The sequence below is a fragment of the Emys orbicularis genome, chromosome 1, assembly GCF_028017835.1.
Source record: "Emys orbicularis isolate rEmyOrb1 chromosome 1, rEmyOrb1.hap1, whole genome shotgun sequence".
Classification (NCBI taxonomy): domain Eukaryota; kingdom Metazoa; phylum Chordata; order Testudines; family Emydidae; genus Emys; species Emys orbicularis.
The window spans coordinates 318,771,458-318,793,141 of record NC_088683.1 but is presented as its reverse complement, the minus strand read 5'-3'; the positions used below and the strand labels follow the sequence as shown (position 1 = coordinate 318,793,141).

Sequence of the window (21,684 nt, the reverse complement as noted above, 5' to 3'; positions counted from 1 at the left end):
AGCATAAGGAAAAACTTTGAAAAGAAAACGATTCTCCCAAAAGTAAAATCCTAAATCGGGTTCATTTGTTAAAATAAATAAATAAAAATTGAAACTAATCTTTAAGATGGAGATCACATTGCTGTTTCCCATTTCCTGCATTCACTTGATATTAAATACATTTACATTTTCAATAAATTCAGGTATCATTTACCATTCATGAAAGCAAGACAAGAGTGGTTCCTTCATGGCGGCAGAACCTTGAAGTAAATTTAAAAATAACTTTACAACATAGTTTGAATATGGTATTTTTATATGATTTATTATTAATCATGTTTATTATGGTGGCCCCTAAGGGGCAATCAAGAGTGCTAGGCACTGTATAAACATAGAATAGTAGGTGGTCCCTGCCCCAGAGAACTTACAATCTAATAGACAGGATTGACACAGGGTGGGGAAAAGGGTATAACACGAAACCATAGTGAATTATGTGGTGGCAGTAAATGTCCCTTTTTTGGAGAGGGGGTGAGGTTATTTAGGAGGGGAAGAGATAAGAGAGATGATGGAGTCAGGTCCTGGTAACAGCATCAAATGTGGAGTGAAGCTGATGTGAAAAGATTGTAAGGGGGGTATAGGGGAAGGATTGGAGCAAGCAGCCAATCAACCCAGGGCAGAAAAAGTCCAGTCAAAACTGTAGAAAGTTCTCTGAGTGTGCAAATGACCAAAGGTTCCTGCTTTGGCTGCTTATACCACTACTTGCTGAACTCTCTAACTGGCTTGCTACAGTTTTCCCTCAAGGCCATGCAGCAGGAGGGAGGGGGAGACACTATCTGACATTTTCCATTATAAGACCCTGTTCTCAGTGGCTTATAACTTTGCCAAACTTTAATGACTTGGGGTGAAATTTTCCATGCTGGATGTATGCCTCAAATTGAATTTTTGGTTCAGTCAATTCTGAAAACAAAAGTAGGGGAAAATACATTGTTTTGCCCATGTTCAGAAATTCTTGCAACCTTTTCTTGGTAAAACTCTAGTGACTTTTTCTTTTAAAAGTTCAGACATTGGGACTGAGAGCTGGAATAGAGACTGAGACTGGCTGGAAGGCTACTGGGTCTGGGAGCAGGCAGGAAACTGGGATTGGTTGGGCAGGGGGATTGGGAGCTGGGGAGGGAAACAGAAGGAACCAGTAGGTTGTTGGGGTACACTGAAATTTGATGAGGAGATTGGGGGAGAGACTGGGACTGAAAACCAGTGGGGGCAGGGAGAAGATGTTAAAAGGAAGGGAAATCAATCTGACAAAGAACCGGGGTGCGAGGGCAGAACTGGGATTCTCTGGGCAAAGAAACTGGGCAAGGAGATGGTGGAGGGGGGAAATGAGATTGGACAAGGATCCTGGGGATGGAGATTAGGACAGGGATGATGGGAGCTGCACAACTGGAGGTCAGGGTGGGGGAGAAAGATGGGATGAGGAATTGAGAGGAGGGAACTGGAAATACCTGGGCAGAAGGAAATTGGGGTGGTGGAGGGAGAATATGACTTGCTGGGCAAGGAGACTGGGACTGGGATGAAAAGCCTGAAATGTGGAGAATGGGACTGGGATGAGGGGTGGTGGAGGGTTAGGACTGGGACAGGGACAGATTGGAGGGGAGAGGCAGAAGGGGTCACATAGGAAATGGACAGAAGAGTCTGTGCCCATTAGAATGCACTCCTCTCCGGGGCTTGGAATGGGACCCACAATTCCTGAATCTCCACCATTCCTCTATCATTCTCCGTGAAAACTGGCAAAGTGTCCATCCTCCTCTAGTGCTGGTCCACATAGCAGATGGCAACTGACTACTGATATCAGTTATTCCATTGGTTGAGGTGGCAGAGGTTTGTGCAGTGGATTGAATGGTCCCTATCCTGCTGAGGAACATAAGAATGGCCATTTTGGGTCAGACCAATGGTCCGTCTAGCCCAATAACCTGTCTTCCAATTGTGGCAAATGCCAGGTGCTTCAAGGGAAATGAGCAGAACAGGGCAATAATCCAGTGAGCCTGTCATCCAGTCCCAGCATCTGGCAGTCAGAGGCTTAAGGACACCCAGAGCATGAGGCTGTATCCCTGGCCATCTTAGCTAACTGCCACTGATGATGAATTTTTCCATTTCTTTTTTTGATCCATTTACAGTTTGGGGCTTCACAACATTCCCTGGCAACGAGTTCCAGAGGTTGACTGTGAGAGGAAGGACTTCTATTTGTTTTAAACCTGTTGCCTATTAATTTCACTGGGTGACCCCTGGTTTTTGTGTTATGTGAAGGCGTAAATAACACTCACTTTCTTCACACCATTCATGATTTTATAGACCTTTATCACATCCCTTAGTCGCCTCTTGTCCAAACTGAATTAGTCCCAGTCTTTCTAATCTCCCTTCTTAAGGAAGCTGTTCAATGCCCTTAATTCTTTTCATTGCCCTTGTCTGTACCTTTTCTATATGGTTGTTAATATGGGGGGTTTTTTGCCTTTTTTTTTTTTTTTAAACCTAAGAAATTATACACGCACAAACCCTTTGTATATTAAAAAGTCATTATTAAGGTTGCAAAGTCAAGCATCCAAAAGTCAGGAAATTCCAGAATTAAGGTTACCTATGTTACTTTAATTCAGTCCTCTTGTGTATATGCGTTATGATAGTCTCCAATTACGTGATCACAGACTGTTTTTTCCACAGCATCCCTGCTTCATTCAGTTCAGAGGATGGACCTGCTCTGGGAATGAATCAGGGTTGTGTAGTGAAGGAAACTGTTTTTTTTAGGACCCCTACTCCATTTGTTGCAGAAGTTGGAAGGTGTGTTGGGAATATGGCAGGGGGGTTACAGAAATGGAAAGGACAGTCTCTTTGTTAAGGTAGTTGAATGCTGCTCTGGAGGATTCGATTCTGTGTGATGCTAGGCAAGTTGCTTAACCCAGCTTTTAACAGCTGGTCATGTGCTGTGTATACCTCATTTTCTGAGTGCTTGACTTGAGAACCTGGGTTCTGATTTGCAGAAGAGCTGAGCACTCTCAACTGCAACTGACCTCAGTGGGAGCTGTGCTTTGAACATATGAAGTTCTATATAATGCTAAGAATTTGGAAAAATCAGGTTCTAGATGTCTCAAATTGGGCACCCAAAGTTAGCAGATACTTGTGGACCTCAACATCTCTGTGCCTCAGCTCCCTATCTGTAAAATGTGGATGATCATAATCCTCATCTCACAGAGTTATGAAAATAAATTCATTAATGTTTGTGAAACACTCTAGTGAGGAGCACCGTAGAGAAGCCCATGAGGAAATTATTAATGCTGTCTTCAGAGCAATTTTTGGATAGTGTGGAGTAAATAAGGTCTAGGGATAAACCTTGAAGAAATGAAGATACAACAAAATATTGAATTTCTGCTTATTAAGTGAGCACCATCTGTTCAGTCAATTGAGGCAGGGCACTTGTGGAAAACATAGTAGGTGATCATATAATTAAAGACTGTATCATAATGCATACATACAAGAGGGCTGAAATAAAGTGTCACAGGCAAAATATTCTGTGTTTCTTAACTTGAGTGCTTGACATTGTAACTTTAACAATTTGCTTTTAACGTAGTTGCTGGTGGGTTTTTTGTTTGTTGGGGGCATTGCATGTGATTTAGTATAAAAATTGCCTAGAGCCAAGGATAGGTGCCTTTTAATTTCCAATAGGATATATGAAATAATAAATGAAAATACTAAAATAAATAAAAATGGTAAGCATATATTTTGATCTAATAATGTTGTTTTATGATGATATGCCAGAAAGAGTTCATTTCCCAGTCCTAGTCTACTGCTCGTTGGGCTAGCAGGGATTGAGGTAATCCTTCAAAGACCTTGCACGGGGAGATATTAATATATATCTTTTTAGCACTTAAACTATTTTTGGTGTCTCAAATTTACGTGACACTTTATAAATACAAATAAGAGACTCTGTGTGCCCCAAAATTTTTGCAACCATAAAAGACAAAATGTGAAAATGCAAAACAAGACAAAGGGCTTTCAGGAAAGGGAGTAAGGATTATGAAAAATGCATTTTCTTAACAGCAACAGATGTTGCCAGTTAAAGCATGGTGTGGACAGACTGACAGTTCCAGCTAGTCATTAGTTAATATAAAATGACAGCCATAACCATGGACTTAAGGATGTGGCTTAAAGGAGAAAATTGAAGGGTTTGGGATCAAACAGAGCTTCAGTGAACCTAACGTCAAATCCTTGTCCCATTGAAATCAGTGGGTGTTATGACATTGATGTAATGGGACCCGGATTTCACCTGTTGAGGAATCTAAAGAAAAAATGCGGTTGGGTCCCAAAGATGGGTTTAAGCTTCAGAGTCCAGACCAAGACCTGAACTTCCATATGTGAAAGGATGGTTAGACACAGTTTTCTACCAAAAAAGAAAAGAAAACTTCCTTCTCATTTTGCTGGTGTTGATACTGCAATGGCACTATTAGCGTAGCATAGCTGAAATGCTTTTGGTTTCAAAAATGTGCTATCTAAATTATGACAGTATTAAAATATTCTTAAAAACTAGTTTTTTACTAGATGAAGTGGGCTGTAGCCCACGAAAGCTTATACTCAAATAAATTTGTTAGTGTGGTAACTGTTAGTAATATATTACATTTTAATATTGACTACCTTAAATTGTCTTCAGTGCTGGAGGTGCAGTAGTCTTCTATTTTTTCACCTCCATTTTCCAAGGTAGTTAGGACCTAAATTATCAAAAATGACTTGTGATTTTTGGGTCCCTCAATTTTTAGATGCCCCGCTTGCTCAGCATCCACCCTATAAGGTTTAACAGGTTGGGGAATTAAAATCTTAAAGGCCCCCAAAATCATTAGTCAGTTTTAAAAATATGGCTCCTGACAACTAAATGACAGGCCTGTTGTGGGGAGAGGGTTCTGACTGAAAATAAAACCTAAAAGAAACCTTGCAGAACTGCTAATCATTGGGACTAGCCTCAAACTCCCTGAGGTGATCCAAAACTTGGACTTCCACTGGTGGCTCAAAATCATTCAAATGTTTAGTACAGTTTGGGATTAGGTTTGAAAATTGTGCACAACTCTGGTGTATGTAACAAGGTATGTTGTGGTGCTCCAGTCCAAAGAGCATTGCGGCTAAAGAATCAAGCATTTTTTTCTTCTGATTTATATGTATGTTTTGTCAATTAATTTTGTACATATGATTTATCTCACAAATCATAAATACTAAGGCTGGATTTACTTTTTTCAGTTTCAATTGACTGGAAAATGGCACAATTATGTCATGTACTTGTGTGATTTATATAACAAGTAAAATTCTACTGTGGGTATACATTACTAACATACTATACGTTTTCTCCATGTACATATTTAAAAATATGTATTTCAGTTTGGATGGATCAATGTGGAAAGGAACTGTATAATAAAATTAAAAGATTAGATTTAACGTCCATACTGTTTGCAGTTCAGTTATTTTTGAAGTCTTTGTTTTCAAATGTTCACTTTCTAAGAAGCAATGTTAGTGCCTATTATAAATTAATCAGATAAAGGTATGATTCCAAGATATTACTTTGTTTCAATTTTACATTGTATTTTCAGTTACCTTTAATAATTTCCTTTTTCTTTTATTGTTGTAATCTGTTGTCTGTTTTGTCTATTGCATGTCCAGGGTTCTAAGGTTAGTATTACTGCTGTAAGTTTCAGTTTTTAAGTTTTTCAAACTTTATTATTTTTGATAATTTGACATTTTGGCTTTTTTTTTAATTATTCACGCCATATTATAGGATATGGTCAGGAGTAAATTAGGTGCATTTATGGACTTTTCCTGAAATGTTTCTTAGTGTAATCTAATGCATTGGCTAATGATTATATGCTGCTTATTGTAAACTACCAAGTCAAAGTTAGACAAGCCTATGATCTAATATAAATTGCAGAAGTGTCCGTCTGCTGTGAAAATCTGATTTAGTTCAAACTCTGGACCCATATAACCATCTGGGAATTTAGTTATTCCTTTTAAAATTTACATAATAAGAATGAGTTTACCATACCATTCTAAAACATTCTAGCTTCTGAAAACAGTTTGCTAAACAAGAAAACGTCTCTGAAATGTAGTTAGAATACATACTAGCGTGTTACCTTTAAGAGGTGGATTTCATTATAGTAATTAGACCTAATAGAAGGCTATTTATTGTCTTTATAGTGAATTGGCAGCATTTAGGGAGATTTCCTAAAGAAAATCCTATTTTTTTCTTCTATGTAATGCTAGCAAAAATCATGTAAAAACTATACTATAAAACATGCTTTTACATGGATTTACTATTTCATGTGAAAATAAACCTGGACATTTCACGTTGGGAAGTAAAAGATCTACTCCCTTAAGAAAATGTATATAGTACAATATAATTAATTGTATTATAGCAATAATCCAAAACAGGGAGTCCACTAATAGACTATTGGTGCATGTTTCTGGTGATTATTGAGGTGAGTCCAAAGGCCATGTTTCTATAACCACCTGAGAATTGCACCAGCAGCCTACTAATGCACACCCTGGCACGGCTTCTTGCTGTTCAGATACGGCTTCTTCAGTTTAAATTTCATTTGTGTAAGTGTTTTATATATAAACAATTTGCTACTTTTCTATGTGAATTAATAATGTTTCTTCTACTATGACAAGGGGGTCACGGTAGAAAAATAACATAAAATAACAGGGAATAACTGCCTAGAGGAATGCTAGTGGCAGTCCTTCAAAGGGAAATGGTGTTTCAAAGGTCTAATTGTCATCATATCATTTGTTTTGTCTTGCTGGACAGATTTTAAATAGTGACAACCCTTCCCAGAATACCCATGTAACTGACATGTCTTGCAATGTTATCTATCATTCTGATGACAGAAAGACACATTATACCTTTCACGTGTCAGAACAATTGTTTTCTTAATATTGTTTGGCATTATCGGCACTGTTGGTATGTTGGTAAACCTAAACAACTATTTCAACAAGTTACTGTTCACTGAGGACATTAAATTCTCAGCAATAGGGAAATAAAGGGTTTTAAAAGAATTTTCTCTACTCTTGTTACGGAAAGAAAGGTTTATGACAGGACAAAATAATATATTTTAAGCTCATTTGTCTTACAGAATCCCTGAAACTGGAACCAAAAGGCTAAAATTTTCACAAGCACCTGAGTCCCATTTTCAAAAAAAGACCTAGGAACTTAAGTCCCATTGATTATCAGTGAGACTTAGGTTCCTAAAGTCAAGGTATTTAGGTGCCTGAAGATGCAGATAGGCACCTCATGGGATTTTCAAAAGCACCTAGGCACCAAATTCTCAGAGATTTTAATGGGAGTTGGCCTCCTAGGCACTTTTGTAAATCCCACTAGAAGCCCATCTGCATATTTAGACACCTAACTGAATTTAAAAATCTGTCCCTAAGAGCTTAACTCACTTTTGAAAATGAGGCTCAGGCTCCAGTCACTTAGGCACTTTTGAAAATGTTACCCTAAATCATAATCCTTTTTTACATTTATGAAACAATTGCATACTCAGGAGTGGCTTTGCCATGAGCCTAGACTAAGGGAACAGCCCAAGATGGAGATTGTGATTCCACGTGGAATGTATGCTGCACCAGGTACAAACCTGGCATGATTTCCTCCCTCACTGGAGCAACAGGGATGGAGTAAACTGATCCAGGGATGGAGTAAACTGTGCTAGGTTTATGCCCAATACAGCATACATTCCTCGGCTCCAACTACACGTTAGTGACACGCAAAGACTCTGCTCAGTTCCCACCCCATTCCATTTCTCCCACCCATCTGTGTGAGTAGGGGCAGGTGGAGACATAGCAGCTTTGCAGAGCCCATTTTCCTTCCTGTGCTGTCATGCAGTTAGATTGCTCAGAGACATACAGGGGTGTCATGCACTCCCTTATGCCTTGTACAGCTGTGGTAGCTGGGCCACAATTTGGTTCTATGTAAATAGTAGTAATTTTCTCACAGATATTAGACTTCATAATACCTATTACAGCATGCAAGTGTGAATTCATCTTCCCACTCCATTATTTTTAAGTTCACTCATAAGTAATTTGCATTGACAAAAAATATAGATAGGCTTGGCAGGATTCAATTTTAATCAATAGATTTTGATAAATGTTGGTTTCAACTGACATACTGAAACCAGTGAAAAATAGAGTGATTGGTGAAAGTCAGCGGGAGTGCAGCCTCTCCCTCCCCCTGTGCTTGTAAGGATCAAGCATCAACTGCTGTCACAGGAGTGGGGCCATGACAGCGGGGCTGCAGAGAGGTCTCTGTGCTGCCACTGAGCCAGTGATGCTGGATCCCTTCAGGTGCAAGGTGCGGAGAAGGCTGAAGCCCTGGCCAGAGTAGACACCCCTAGCCAAGATTGCAAGGAGGAGGCCACCCTGCTCCAGGCAGGAGCCATTCAGCAGCAGGGTGGCCTCACCCGTGGCTGGGGACAATGACAACTTCTCGCGGCCCTGGCTGAGGGTCTCTGTTCTGCCCTGCTCCATCAGAACCACAGACTTCCCTGTACCTTGTGTCTGCCAGGATTGGGTGTCACCAGCCCCACGGCTGTTCAGGGAGCCCTTTTCAGCTCCACTGTCATGGTCCTGCTCACTCACTCACCAGCCAGGAATGTAACAGTCATCCCTGGGCAGGAACTGTTCAGCAGCAGCATCCCATAGCCAGGGGATCATCCTCCTTGCAACCCTGGCCAGGAGTTTCTGTTCCACCAAGCCAGGACCACAGCCTCCCCTGCACCATGGGCAATGGTGCCTTGAATCCCTCATCTACACAGGGAGCCCCTTGCAGCCAGTGCTACCCTAAGCCAACCCTACGCCCCTTTAATTTCCAGCAACTATAAAAATAAAAATAGAAAAAAATTGAAAAATGTCTTAAAATATAAAACAATAAACATCAAAATTATAAAAAAAAACCCGAATTCTGCCAACCCTAAATATAGGAAATAGTTTTTTTGTAATTTTTCTCATTTACTTATTTATTGTTAACAATTAAAATTGAGATGTGGGTGTGCTATATTTGTTGTTTGAAACTGTTAAGTCTAATATAATTATTTTCTTTTAAAGACTGAATTGGAAAATATTGAAGTGACACAAGGAATGTCAGCAGAGACAGCAGTGACTTTCCTGAGCCGTCTGATGGCTATGGTTGATGTACTGGTATTTGCCAGTTCTCTAAACTTCAGTGAGATTGAAGCTGAAAAAAACATGTCTTCTGGAGGCTTAATGCGACAGTGCCTAAGGCTGGGTAAGTCTGTATAGAAAAACACAGACAGTGTGCATTAAATAATTACTTACAGATCAATGAGCTAAGGCTACAATGAATAAAAGTAGGAATGAACCTGGTTCTGACTATGATGTGGTAGACTAAAATACCACAGAGTTTTTACTGACTTGTTACAATAGTTATGGTGGTTCTATTGAAACACAAAAATAGATGAGAATCAATCACATGTCCAGATTTAAAGTTGTCATTGATGAAATTCAAATTGTAAAGCATGTTGTAGGACAGTAAAATATTAATACAAGAAAACTAATGAAAGGAAGAAAATTACTGTTTCCCTCAAACACTGATCTGCTGTGCTGCTCTTCTGTTGTAAGATTTTTCATCATGGTCTTTGGTTCTCTGAGAATTGCCTCTGCAGATCCCCTCTTTTGGGAGAATACACCTCAGCCATGTGCCTGTAAAGCATCTAGCAAACAGTGATAGTTTGGGCTATGTGTACACAGTTTTGTAAATGAAAACATTCTTTGAAAAGGTATGAAGAACTGTGACCCCATGTGTCCTCATTATCTTTCCCATTGCCGTTGGCAGCAGGTCTTGGAAATGTTGTCTTTTCAAATGAATTGCAGCATTATTTGTTGCTGACAAAAATTATTCAGCTCAGTCAAGAACTGAGAAGAATTTAAGAGGGACCTAACCAAACTACATGAACAACATGCAATACGATGGCAAATTCTGTTTTGTTATTTTCATGCTGTCTATAAACAACACTATATACATTTTTTCCACAAGCTGTTAGATATTGACTGTGAAAAAAACGTTTTTAATGAAAGCGACCTTGAAGGATCCAGACTCAGTGGCGTGGGGTGAGCTATAGAACCTCAATAGAACAAAGAACCCTGCTTTAAAGACAGTTCATTTCAGAAGAGCAATTCCCCAGTCTTTAATTAACTATTTCTCAACTGTCCTCCAGTGCTTTATTACTTCTAATCATTTTCTTAAGTGTAGGGATCCCTAAAAGGGAATTCTTGACAAGGTTTATTCAGAGTTCTCACTGCTAGTTCAGAACCAAACCTGCCCACACTTCTCCCCCATTTCTTTCAGATTCCTTAGACTATATTTTGAATTGGAAGATATTGAGTTTGGCTAAGGTCTATTATAAGCTATTACACCAAACAGTATGATCTGTGAGAGTAAGTGCACCTGACCTCATTGACAACTAGTTCCCAAAATAAGTATTGGAGCTGCAGGAAGCAGTCTCCTGTCCCCCTACCCCCAATATCCTACAGTTAAGTCATACGGTCAAAGTGGAAAAAAATGAGACACTTCTTTGGGGATATTACAAGGAAATGTTTTGGTGGAGGAATAAAGGAAGTTGATGGAGAAGTGGGAAGACAAAAAAAGGGTGTCCTCTACCTTCTGGCTCCCACGTCCCATTTTTAAATGGAAAATTGGATCACTTTATAGTAAGAGTCCCAATCTTTTCAATCTTGGTTCAAGTAAGAGTCTTCTCATTCTGCTAATTATTCTTGTCACCTGTCACCCCTTTATATCATTTTTGAGATGTGGTGACCAAGACTGAGCGCACTATTCCAGGTGAGGTTGTACCATTGATTTATATAAGAGCATTATAATATTTTCTGTGGTGTTCTCCATGCTATTCCTTATGCATTCTATATTTATATAATTATTTTTTGGTTTTCGGGAGGATTTTTTTTTGTCTGCTGCTGTGCATTGAGCAGAAAGTCACTGAGCTGTCCACAGTGATGCCCAACACTTTTTGATAAATTGTTACAATTAATGTAGGACCTTAGAAGCAGCAAGCGTAGTTCAAATTATTCTAAGTGTCAACGTTGAATTCCATCTGCCCATCATATTGCATGTTGTTTATCTAGTTTGTCTAGGTCTCTCTTAAATTCCTCATAGTCTTCTCAGTTCTTGACTGAGCTGAATAATTTTTGTCAGCTGCAAATTTTGCCACAACACTGTTCTCCCACCTTTTCAGATCACTGATAATTACTATTGTCAGTCCTCATGTGGAACCTTATGGCAGTCTGCTGCTAATCTCTGACGTGACGGAAAGTAACCATTGATTCCTACCTTTTGTTTTCTGTCTTCTAGCCACAAAAAATGTTAAGGTTGGCTTTGGCAACACTAAGGAGTATGCTTCCAAAAATAGTGGATCAACAGGGACAACATGATCATAATCTAAGAACTCCAGTTACAGGGAATAATTTGCCTTTTTCAAACTTCTTGTAGCCTTAAATATGAGCCTTGTTTAAGACAGATAGTCATAAAATTAAGGAACCTGATTAACTAAAAACAGAATGAAATTGGAAAAGTCACCATAATATTTTCTCAGTATCACCAGAGTATAATTTAAGAGATTTGTGATGCCTGCTTATTTATACAATTGCTACTGGGACATAATCATTCTTTGGAGGTATAGGCACTTTGTTAAATGGTAACACTGTAATCACCTAATGATAATGTTCAATTACATCTTTTTTTAGTTTGTTGTGTTGCTGTGAGAAACTGTTTAGAATGTCGACAAAGACAGAGAGATAGGGTGAACAAATCTTCACTAATCAGCAGTAAAACTCAGGAGACTCTTCAGGGTATGACTGCAACAGCAATGACCAAGGTAATCTAATGTTGTTAATATAGGTTGTACCAGTGCTTAAAATGAGCAGGAGATGATTGTAGTTAATTTCTAGATTTCTTTTAAAACAGAAGCTGAATTGGCACCCATTTCCTGGCTCTCAAAAGAAAACATTTTCTTTTTCATTGAAAGAAGAAAAAAATGAAAAGGAAGAAAATAGTTAATTTAATGGCATGATTAGAACTGTTCTCCAATACTTTACTCTCTCTCTCCTACTTCTGCTCCAGAGAGCACATCTTCTCCCCCACTCTATTGCAATTTGACCTATCTATACATATTTCTTTGATTTCTAAAGCCTCATGAGATGCATGGCCAAAGCCTGCAATCAGATCTTTGTGGGTGGACTCTTGCATCCTTGTAGAATCCCATTAACTTCAGTAGGGCTCTATGTGTAAATCATGGTCTGTCTTTGTGGATATGACTCCAAGAATGAGGTCTAAATTTGTTTGTCACTTACATTTCAGTCACTTTGGTGTCATTATTTAAGTTGCTCATTTCTGAATATTTTCCAATTTGGTCACAGTTTTGGGGGTTGAAGGGCCCTAAACTAAATGTACAGAGACACAAAAACCATCCCTGGTCTCAAAGATGATGCTTTGGTATATCCAGCCCAAATTCACTTATCATGATAATCTCATTACTACTTTCACAATATAGACTCTTGCCACAAAATACTGCTTCAGATAAGACTTATATCCACAAATATCACTAGATTATTTTATAAAACCATACCAAAAATCCATTCTAGCAATTTTGCCAAACTCAACACAAGACAAACACTGGACAGTAGAAAACAGAACACTTTTATATGTTAATTGTTATTTGGATTGCAGTGTTTATTGTTTAAAGAAAACAGGTCACATTACTGTAAGTAGAATACTGAACATGCATGACCTGCATGGGACTGTAATAATAATTCTCAGTATAAAATAGAATGAGGTTGAATTTTCTAAGTTATTTTCACTTATACAAACACATTTTTAGCCTATCATGTGCATAGGAAATATTTCTTATTAATAGTACCAAAAAAAATTAGTCTCCTCTTGGTACAGTTAATATGCTAACTACTAAAGAGTGGTGCATTTGTCCAGTAGGATTAAAACATTGATTTTGAAGAATATAAACACTTCTGTATCTGACTATTCAGTACTAATGCATTAAAATAAGTAAAGCATCACTATGTTTGTAGAACCAATATCTGAATATTGCCTTTTTTGTCTGCAGGTTAGTACTAATGTATTTAATTTGTTTATTGTGGATCAAAGAAATGTTTTGAATAAAAATCTCCATACAGTTTGGAAAAATAATTTTACATTTTTAGACACCATTGGAAAATGTTCCTGGTAACCTTTCCCCAATAAAGGATCCTGATAGACTTCTTCAGGATGTTGACATTAATCGTCTGCGAGCAGTTGTTTTTCGTGATGTGGTGAGTAATATGGACCATGATTTTTCTTTTTGCAATATATTCACTAATATTTAAAAGAAAGATTGATGTTACAAATAACTTGCATTTAAAAAAAAAAGGACAGCTTTGGAAGCTGGATGGGCTTAAAATCTGTGTTCACCTCCAAAAAAGGCTTCAGATTTCCATTTTTGGGGGGGAAGAAATGGCCAGATTCTACATAATCTATCTTTCTCCTTTTTCTTACAAAATGAAGCATTTAATAAAAGTGATCTTATTTGGTAAGAAAGATGCCTTACCTAATTTCATTGCACTTTACAAGCTGAAACGGATATGCAAACTACATGCAAGGAAAACTTCAACAATCTCTGAAATGCAGCAACCTCTGGGGTGAAATGTTGCACCTCCTTATTGATGCAACATTTATAATCATATAAGATCCAGTTCTGTTATGGTGCTGAGTAGCTTTATATAACCCATCTATGCTAAATGACTTTAGTATCCCTTCTGGCAGTATTCTAGGGGAATGCATGCTGAACCACAAATGCTGATGTAGACTTCTCAGAATAGGTACTGCATCCGTAAATGGCACAGAAATATAATATCTTCACTCATTTTATGCTACAAATTTATAGTGTGGTCTGGAAGTAAGAGCAAGTGAATAGAATTCTGATTCTTCCGTTCTATTGCTGACTTTGCCACTTGTTTGTTCTGAGATCTTAGGCAAGTCACCTAATCTTTCTGTGTACAGGCTTACCCGTTCATCAATTCATAGATTTCCAAAGCCAGAAGGGACAGTTGTGATCATCTAGTCTGACCTCCTGTATATCACAGGCCATAGAACTCCAAGATTAATTGCTAGAGTATATCTTTTAGAAAATATTTAATCTTGATTTAAAAATTATCAGTAATGGAGAAACACTCCTAGCTAATTTTGGCTCATAATTGTTTTCAGCTTTGTGAAACTGGCTTTAACACACCAAGTGTATACATATTACTGATCTGGACCTGAGTCTTCTTTCACATTGTAATGTGATCAAGTCATGATCACTTGTACCTAAGCTAACTTTAATTTTTAGTTCTGTGATCAGTTACTATTTACCTGTTAGGAGAAGTCTAATAAAGGATTCCCCTGTGTTGGCTGCAACACTTTTTGAGTTAGGAAATTGTAACCTATAATTTTTTACAAATTCTAAGGATGCTCTAGTACTGGCACGTGAGACTGCCAGCATATGGCACACAAATTGAAGTCCCCTATGATTACACAGTTTTTTCCTATATGTTATAGATTGGTAGGTAAAACGACGGTCACCCTGTTCCCTAGTGTGATTTGGTGGTCTATAGCAAAGCATAGGATGGGGTATTATTTGATGTCTGTCTGTTAGGACATTGATCCATAAGCATTCAAGCTAATTTTGTTCTGAGTGCATCAGAAACAGACAATGCTATTTTTGACACAGAAGGCTATTCCCCCTACCCGCTTGCCCACACTATCCTTCCTAAATAGGTTATAACCACTGACTTTAACATTCCAATTAGCATATAGCTAATTCAATAATTGAATTGTAAGCAAGTAAGCAGGTATAACACCTAAAAAGGTTGGTGTTTCTAAAACATATTGATTATCTTGATTTAAAAGTTCTGTGTAAGTGTCAAGTATGATAATGTGTTCCTTTTTCTCTCACTCAGGATGATAGCAAACAGGCTCAATTTTTGGCTTTGGCAGTAGTTTACTTTATTTCTGTGCTGATGGTCTCCAAGTACCGTGATATACTAGAACCTCAACGGGAGACTGCAAGATGTGGGAGCCAGGCAGGTAGAAATATCAGACAGGAAATAAATTCACCAACAAGTACAGGTACATCTATTTTTCCCACTTATTTTTCATTTTGTTTTTAGAATTTCCTTGAAACAGTAAATATTTGACTACAAAAACTTTTAAATTGTATGAAAGGTGTGAAGGCTAATGAGACTATTTTGTTGTTCTTTAGTTTCTCCAAGCTTCTTTAATATATGTTGGTTGTTAATAAGTTAGATTTAAATTATGAGCTTCTGCTTATAGGGTTTAACTTACTTTCATTTGCTTATTCTGTATTTATGCATCCATTTTTTAATTTATATGTACATTCAAAGAAGGAGAGCCCTTGTGAATTTAAAGTTGTGAAATGACAAGATATTAACCTGTCAAAGTAAACCTAAAAATTGTCATTTGTCTACTGTGAGCAGCTCTCTGATTCTAAATGCACTGTCTGAAGTTTGTAATCAGCAAACACAGCTAGCTCCCTAGTTGAAGTTACTTCTGTTTAAACTTAGTCTTGTGAAAAGCTAATATAGCAAGGACTATTAACTCTCTTGAGTCCTGCTGCCTTTCTAGTTTGGGTCTGCATTGAAAAGCCCCTGGAAGTCTAATATACTAGAATTGTTGCCTTTATTGCATTCTTTACCTGATTAGTGTGAATTCTTATTTTTTCCCTGGGAACTGGTATCTCAGCCTTTGGGGGCACTATCTGTCAGCTGCAGAACCTGCCAAGAGTTTTGAATCCAAATGCGTTCCTCCACTGTTTGTAATGTTCAGTTTGCCAGTCCAATGGCTATTTAAGCCATTGAAATGGATTGGTTTATGACTGTGCTCTGCTTTCTCTCTCAGAACAGCCATATAAATATATTGGAAAAGAGTGATTAGAAATCAGTGGCCAAATCTCTGCATGTTGTTTTTCATGAATATGTTGCTTCTTGTACTGAATTTGATTTGCTGTTTTAGTTTTTGGAACTGCTGATTTTCATATCACGTATAGTGTAATTGAAATTCATGTCCTATTTGCTTTTATTTAGGGCTGTCAAATGATTAAAAAATTGCAATTAATCATGAGATTAAAAAATAGTTGTCATTAATCAGTTTTAACCACACTATTACATTTAAATTGGTTTTCTATTATTGTTTGTTATAAATATTTTTGATATTTTTCTACATTTTCAGATATATTGAGTTCAATTACAATACAGAATACAAAGTGTATACTGTTCACTTTATATTATTTTATTACAAATATTTTCACTGTGAAAAAGATAAGCAGAAGAAATAGTATTTTCAATTTACATCATACAAGTACTGTAGTGCAATCTCTTTATCATGATAGTGCAACTTACAAATGTAGAATTATTTTTTCACAACCGCACTCAAAAACAAAACAATGTAGTCTCTAAAGTTTTACAAGTCCACTGAGTCCTACTTTTTGTTCAGACAATTGCTAATACAAACACGTTTGTTTACATTTTCGGGACTGCTTTTTACAGTGTCATCTGAAAGGGAGAACAGGTGTTTGCATGGCACTGTTTTAGCGGTCATTGCAAGTTATTTAAGTGCCAGATACGCTAAACATTCATATGTCACTCCATGCGTTGACTTGTAGATTGCACTATTTTTTGTTTACAGTGCAAATATTTGTAATACAAAAATTATATAAAGTGAGCACTGTACACTTTATATTCTGTGGTGTGATTGAAATCAATATATTTGAAAACCTAGAAAAACTTCCAAAATATTTATAATACATTTAAATTTGTATTCTATTATGTTTTAACAGTGCAATTAAAACTGCAATTAATCACAGCTTTTTTTTAATCTAGTTAATTTGTTTTGCATTAAAACTTGAGTTAACTGCAATTAATTGACAGCCCTACTTTTATTCATTTTATCTAATTCATTGTTATATCTTAGCTTGCTTACTTTCTACCTTTGTACGATAAGTTTAAAAAAAATCCATGTCCTCATTGGCTGTTTTCATTTAATAAACTTATATTTAAGTGATCAGCTATGAGAAACCATAATTTTATGTTGTATTTAATGTGTCCTTCCTGGTCATATGTTGTGGTGCTGGAGTAGGAAACTGCTTGTTTCAATTAACTATTTCAGCCATGTTTGTCTTATATATGTGTCTTTTTCCCTATAAATGTTGTTCTTATGATTCCCTACTAATTGGTCTGATGTTTCCTATCTCTTGATACATAACTTGTTTCCTTTCTTCAGAAATGCATTTTTGTTAATAGCGCCATATTTGCATGTTTCAATGAGATAGGACTTCTGTCATGGATCCACAGTGGACCAGATCACAGGCGGTTATTAGCTGGCTCACATTTGATTCCATGATTTTCTCCACAGTTGTGGTCATACCATCTATCCCTCACCCAAGTTTGAACCATGGATTCCTTGCCAAGTTAATTCCTGAGCAGAGCTTTGCCCACTCATTTTACAAAGGTAATATTATCATCATCTCCTACCCTGTTTGGGTGTCCTTATTTAGTGTAATGTAATTAAATAACTAACCGTGATGTAATTCTTGGTAAATAAGCATACGCCTCAGGTTACATGGAGATCAGACTGTCACCTGATGAGGATACCCTTAAGACAAGGCTTTCTTCCTGGCTACATTTACTTTTGGAAGTATCTTTCCCACTTCTACTACCATTTGTTCATTTCAGTGACACCAACTAAATTAATTAATAGTAGGTAAACAGAAAAGTAGTGTTAAGGTGGAGAGAGTTGAGAAGGAAATTTTGAATGTTTTTGGTTTGGGCTTATTCTTTTTCTTCTTGCTGCAACAATACCTCCTTTAGTTATGAAAACAAATCAAACCTATTTTAAAAATATTGCATACAGGGAATAAATTAAACCTTTAGTACTACTTTTTTAGTGTTCCCTTTCCTCACACTTCGTACAGGTCTTCTCTCTTCCTTTCCTTTTCTTCTTTTTTCTTTCCCTTTTTGTTTGTATGTAAACCTTTATATTGTATATAATGTAAAGTTTTATTTTATATGTTGTTAATTGCTGTACTGTGCTATTCTGGAGAGAGACAGTTTCTGCAGTCACAGCAAATGTTTTGTAATACAGGCTGTTTTTTCAGATAGAAAATATGCATATGCATATGCATGGGCTACGTTTTTCAAATGTCAGGGATTTGCATATGTACAAAGTTAAATAGGTGCATTTGGAGCCAAGTGTGCATGTGAATTTTCCAACTTGTGTGCACATGTTACGGTGGAAGTGCAAAAAGTGAATGGGTACAACAATACTTTCTCTGATTATCATGTTGTCTGTGTCACTCTGATAAAAACCCAAAGAGTAAAAAGAATGATAAATACAAAGAAAAAACTAGTAATTAATTCTGTGACTACTTCTGATAAAATATGAGGAATAGGCTGACTTCCTACTTTACTAAGAATACTTAGCACTTATATGGTGCTTTTCATGTTCCAAATGCTTTACAATGTTAAACCCTTCAATCAAGAGTTCTCACAAAAAAATGTTTGGTGGCCTTGGAGTGTGGTCACCAGTTCTTGCTGGTGGCCACTCTGACAATTTTTCCTAAAATACTTAATTAACTTTAGCAAAAACACATATATATGTCCAAATCATTGTTATTTATTTATGTAGGGTTTTGTCTGCAGACTCAATGATAGAAATAATGTACAGTAGTCTCTTATTTTTTTACTGGACCAAAATGGAATAGAAACACAAATAAGGTGCTTTGCATGTTTGCATGTCTTTTTTGTTGTTTGTTTTGCGCTTTTTTTTATAATTAAGACTTGCTAGCTAGTAAGTCTGCTAGCTAGCTGGGAGACACTGAAAAGACATATTAACAAACATACAAATATCACTTTTTACAGCAGAGACTTACTGAGCCCCAGCAAGCCAGGGACAAATTAAGCCCTGGATGGGGAGGTGGGTAGCACAGCAGCTGGGCCCAGGGCAATGGGGGGATGGATGGGGGACTAGGGAAGGCAGCAGGGGCCAGGGGCAATGTGGGGGGATAGTGAGCCTGGGACTGGCACCCAAACCTGGAGCCTGCTGCTGTGTGCCCGGAGCCCACCACTCCACTGGCTCCAGGAAGGTGGGGAACTCACACCAGCTGTTGGCAGCCCCAGGGGAAGAGTTGCTGCTTTGCGCCCTTCCCCCCCGCCCCCCAATCACTGCCCAGGAGCCTATGGCCGCAAGAAAAGCCCCTGGTGGCCACCTGCGGCCACAAGGGCTGCATTTGAGAAACGCTGATCTATTAGATAAAGTTCTGTATGTCTCCGTCCCTCATTTATGAACCTTTGTAATTTACTGACTTCACTAATTGATTTCAAATTCAAATGTTTCTCACCTGAATTTCAGTATTTCTCCTCCCATAAAGTTTCCCCATTATTGCCAAAAATAAACAAACAAATATATATATCTTTTACTTCAGGATCATTCAGTGAGCTTTTTGTCACTTTAGTGTGCTAATTTAATATTCTTAGTTGTGACATAACTGGCATACTTATCCACCGTTTATAAAAGGAATTGTATGCTGTTAATTCAGAAGTGCTGCAAAATAAACCCTAAAATATATTTGAATCCTGTTTCCTCATTATCTTCTTGTTCCGCATTTATAGCACCTTTTTATATAGCAGGCATTAGGATATTTCATTTTTAGCCACATCTGCTTGCAAATCAAAACATACAGAGCAATCCAGAGACAATGTTAAAATTTTGTTTTATTAAACTTTATGCAATAAAAAGGATATATAAACAAGATTAATATTGTTGTTTGTACAAAATATGGCACTTGAAATAAAGCCAGATAGCAAACATAGAAAAGATTGGTTTTGCCATTTATATGCAGTATGGTTCTTGAGATAAAATAAAATATAAGTAGCAAAAGTGTAAAAAAAAAAAAAAAAAAAAAAGAAAGGGGGGGGTATAGATTCTTAAAATAGAGTGGATGGGCGGACATATAGAGTACATCAAAATATTTAAGAGGAGGCTGTTTTTATATCCGTCATGTCTCCTCTACCATACATTACAATAATAATTTTGCCTTCAGAAATGGGTACGAAGTTTGTCTTATTTGTTAGTCATATATTTATTGAACATGTATATTGTATTAACCAGGCCTTACACTGAGTATATTAAGAGTTCGTTCTTTGCCAGCCTATTGTGATAATTGTGTTGAAAGTTTGGTGACATATTAGCAGCATGTTTTATCACTATTGTTGGAATTATGTCAGGGCTCTTCAGGGCTGGAACACTGGTAATTCAGGAAGAAACACTCGCTGCTTATAAGCAATCCACCTTTAGTAGTAGTATAACCACTAAACTTCCATCCATTCACTAAACAAGACTAACTGAGACTCGGATGATAGTACACTTTTGACTTTGCTCCCACACTTTGATCTTTCACCCTCTGTATTGGCACATCAGTTCACTCTTGCATAATAAATTATTCAATGAAAACTACAGGATAATTTGGTAGGCAGAATCTAATTACTCAAGTTTCTATTTAGCCTGAAAACAGATGGGGAAAATTATTAGTTATTTAAATATATGGGTTCCTTTAAGCTTAATATGGGTATTTTTCTTAGGTTGTGTTTTTGGATATGTATATGTATTTTCTTTAGTTAGACATATTTGAGCAGTTGAGAGACTCTAGTGGTGTCAAGCATTTTCCTATATGCAGTTGGAAGATGTGTCGAGTGGACATCTATAGCCAGTGTCAGATGTAGGCTCCAAGAATTTTCTTCATCATTGTACTTGGCAGTGAGCTTTGCTTTGGATGCTCTCAGCATGCAAACCTGTTCTGTATTTCTCTAATGATGATCATAGAATCATAGAATACCAGGGTTGGAAGGGACCTCAGGAGGTCATCTTGTCCAGCCCCCTGCTCAAAGCAGGACCAATTCCCAACTAAATCATCCCAGCCAGGGCTTTGTCAAGCCTGACCTTAAAAACCTCTAAGGAAGGAGATTCCACCACCTCCCTAGGTAACCCATTCCAGTGCTTCACCATGCTCCTAGTGAAAAAGTTTTTCCTAATATCCAATCTAAACCTCCCCCACTGCAACTTGAGATCATTACTCCTTGTTCTGTCATCTGGTACCACTGAGAACAATCTAGATCTATCCTCTTTGGAACCCCTTTTCAGGTAGTTGAAAGCAGCTATCAAATCCCCCCCTCATTCTTCTCTTCTGCAGACTAAACAATCCCAGTTCCCTCAGCCTCTCCTTATAAGTCATGTGCTCCAGGCCTGTAGTCATTTTTGTTGCCCTCCTCTGGACTCTTTCCAATTTTTCCACATCCTCCACTATAGTGTGGGACGCAAAACTGGACACAGTACTCCAGATGAGGCCTCACCAATGTCGAATAGAGGGGAATGATCACATCCCTCAATCTGCTGGCAATGCCCCTACTTATACAACCCAAAATGCCGTTAGCCTTCTTGATGATAGTATCAATGTGGCTCACCCCAATGGTAATATTTAATTAAAGGTACGCTTTGTCAGCAAATTTGCACTGCCATCCCCTATGCTGTATCTGGATAATACAGGGATTATTTCAGTTTTCATTGTG

General features: G+C 37.5%; 1 protein-coding gene across 4 annotated transcripts in view; it reads left to right on the top strand.

The window, feature by feature from the left end:
- Positions 1 to 21,684, top strand: part of NBEA (neurobeachin) — an 816,600-nt gene that overhangs the window by 317,629 nt on the left and 477,287 nt on the right. For 2 of the 4 annotated variants that reach the window (XM_065403547.1, XM_065403529.1), the window contains exons 25-30: positions 5,662 to 5,670; positions 9,094 to 9,274; positions 11,764 to 11,894; positions 13,234 to 13,341; positions 15,007 to 15,175; positions 17,477 to 17,572. In XM_065403547.1, coding sequence (XP_065259619.1) covers positions 5,662 to 5,670; positions 9,094 to 9,274; positions 11,764 to 11,894; positions 13,234 to 13,341; positions 15,007 to 15,175; positions 17,477 to 17,572 — 694 coding nt within the window. The remainder of the gene's footprint in view (positions 1 to 5,661; positions 5,671 to 9,093; positions 9,275 to 11,763; positions 11,895 to 13,233; positions 13,342 to 15,006; positions 15,176 to 17,476; positions 17,573 to 21,684) is intronic. The other 2 variants (XM_065403538.1, XM_065403557.1) reach the window with 2 other exon arrangements.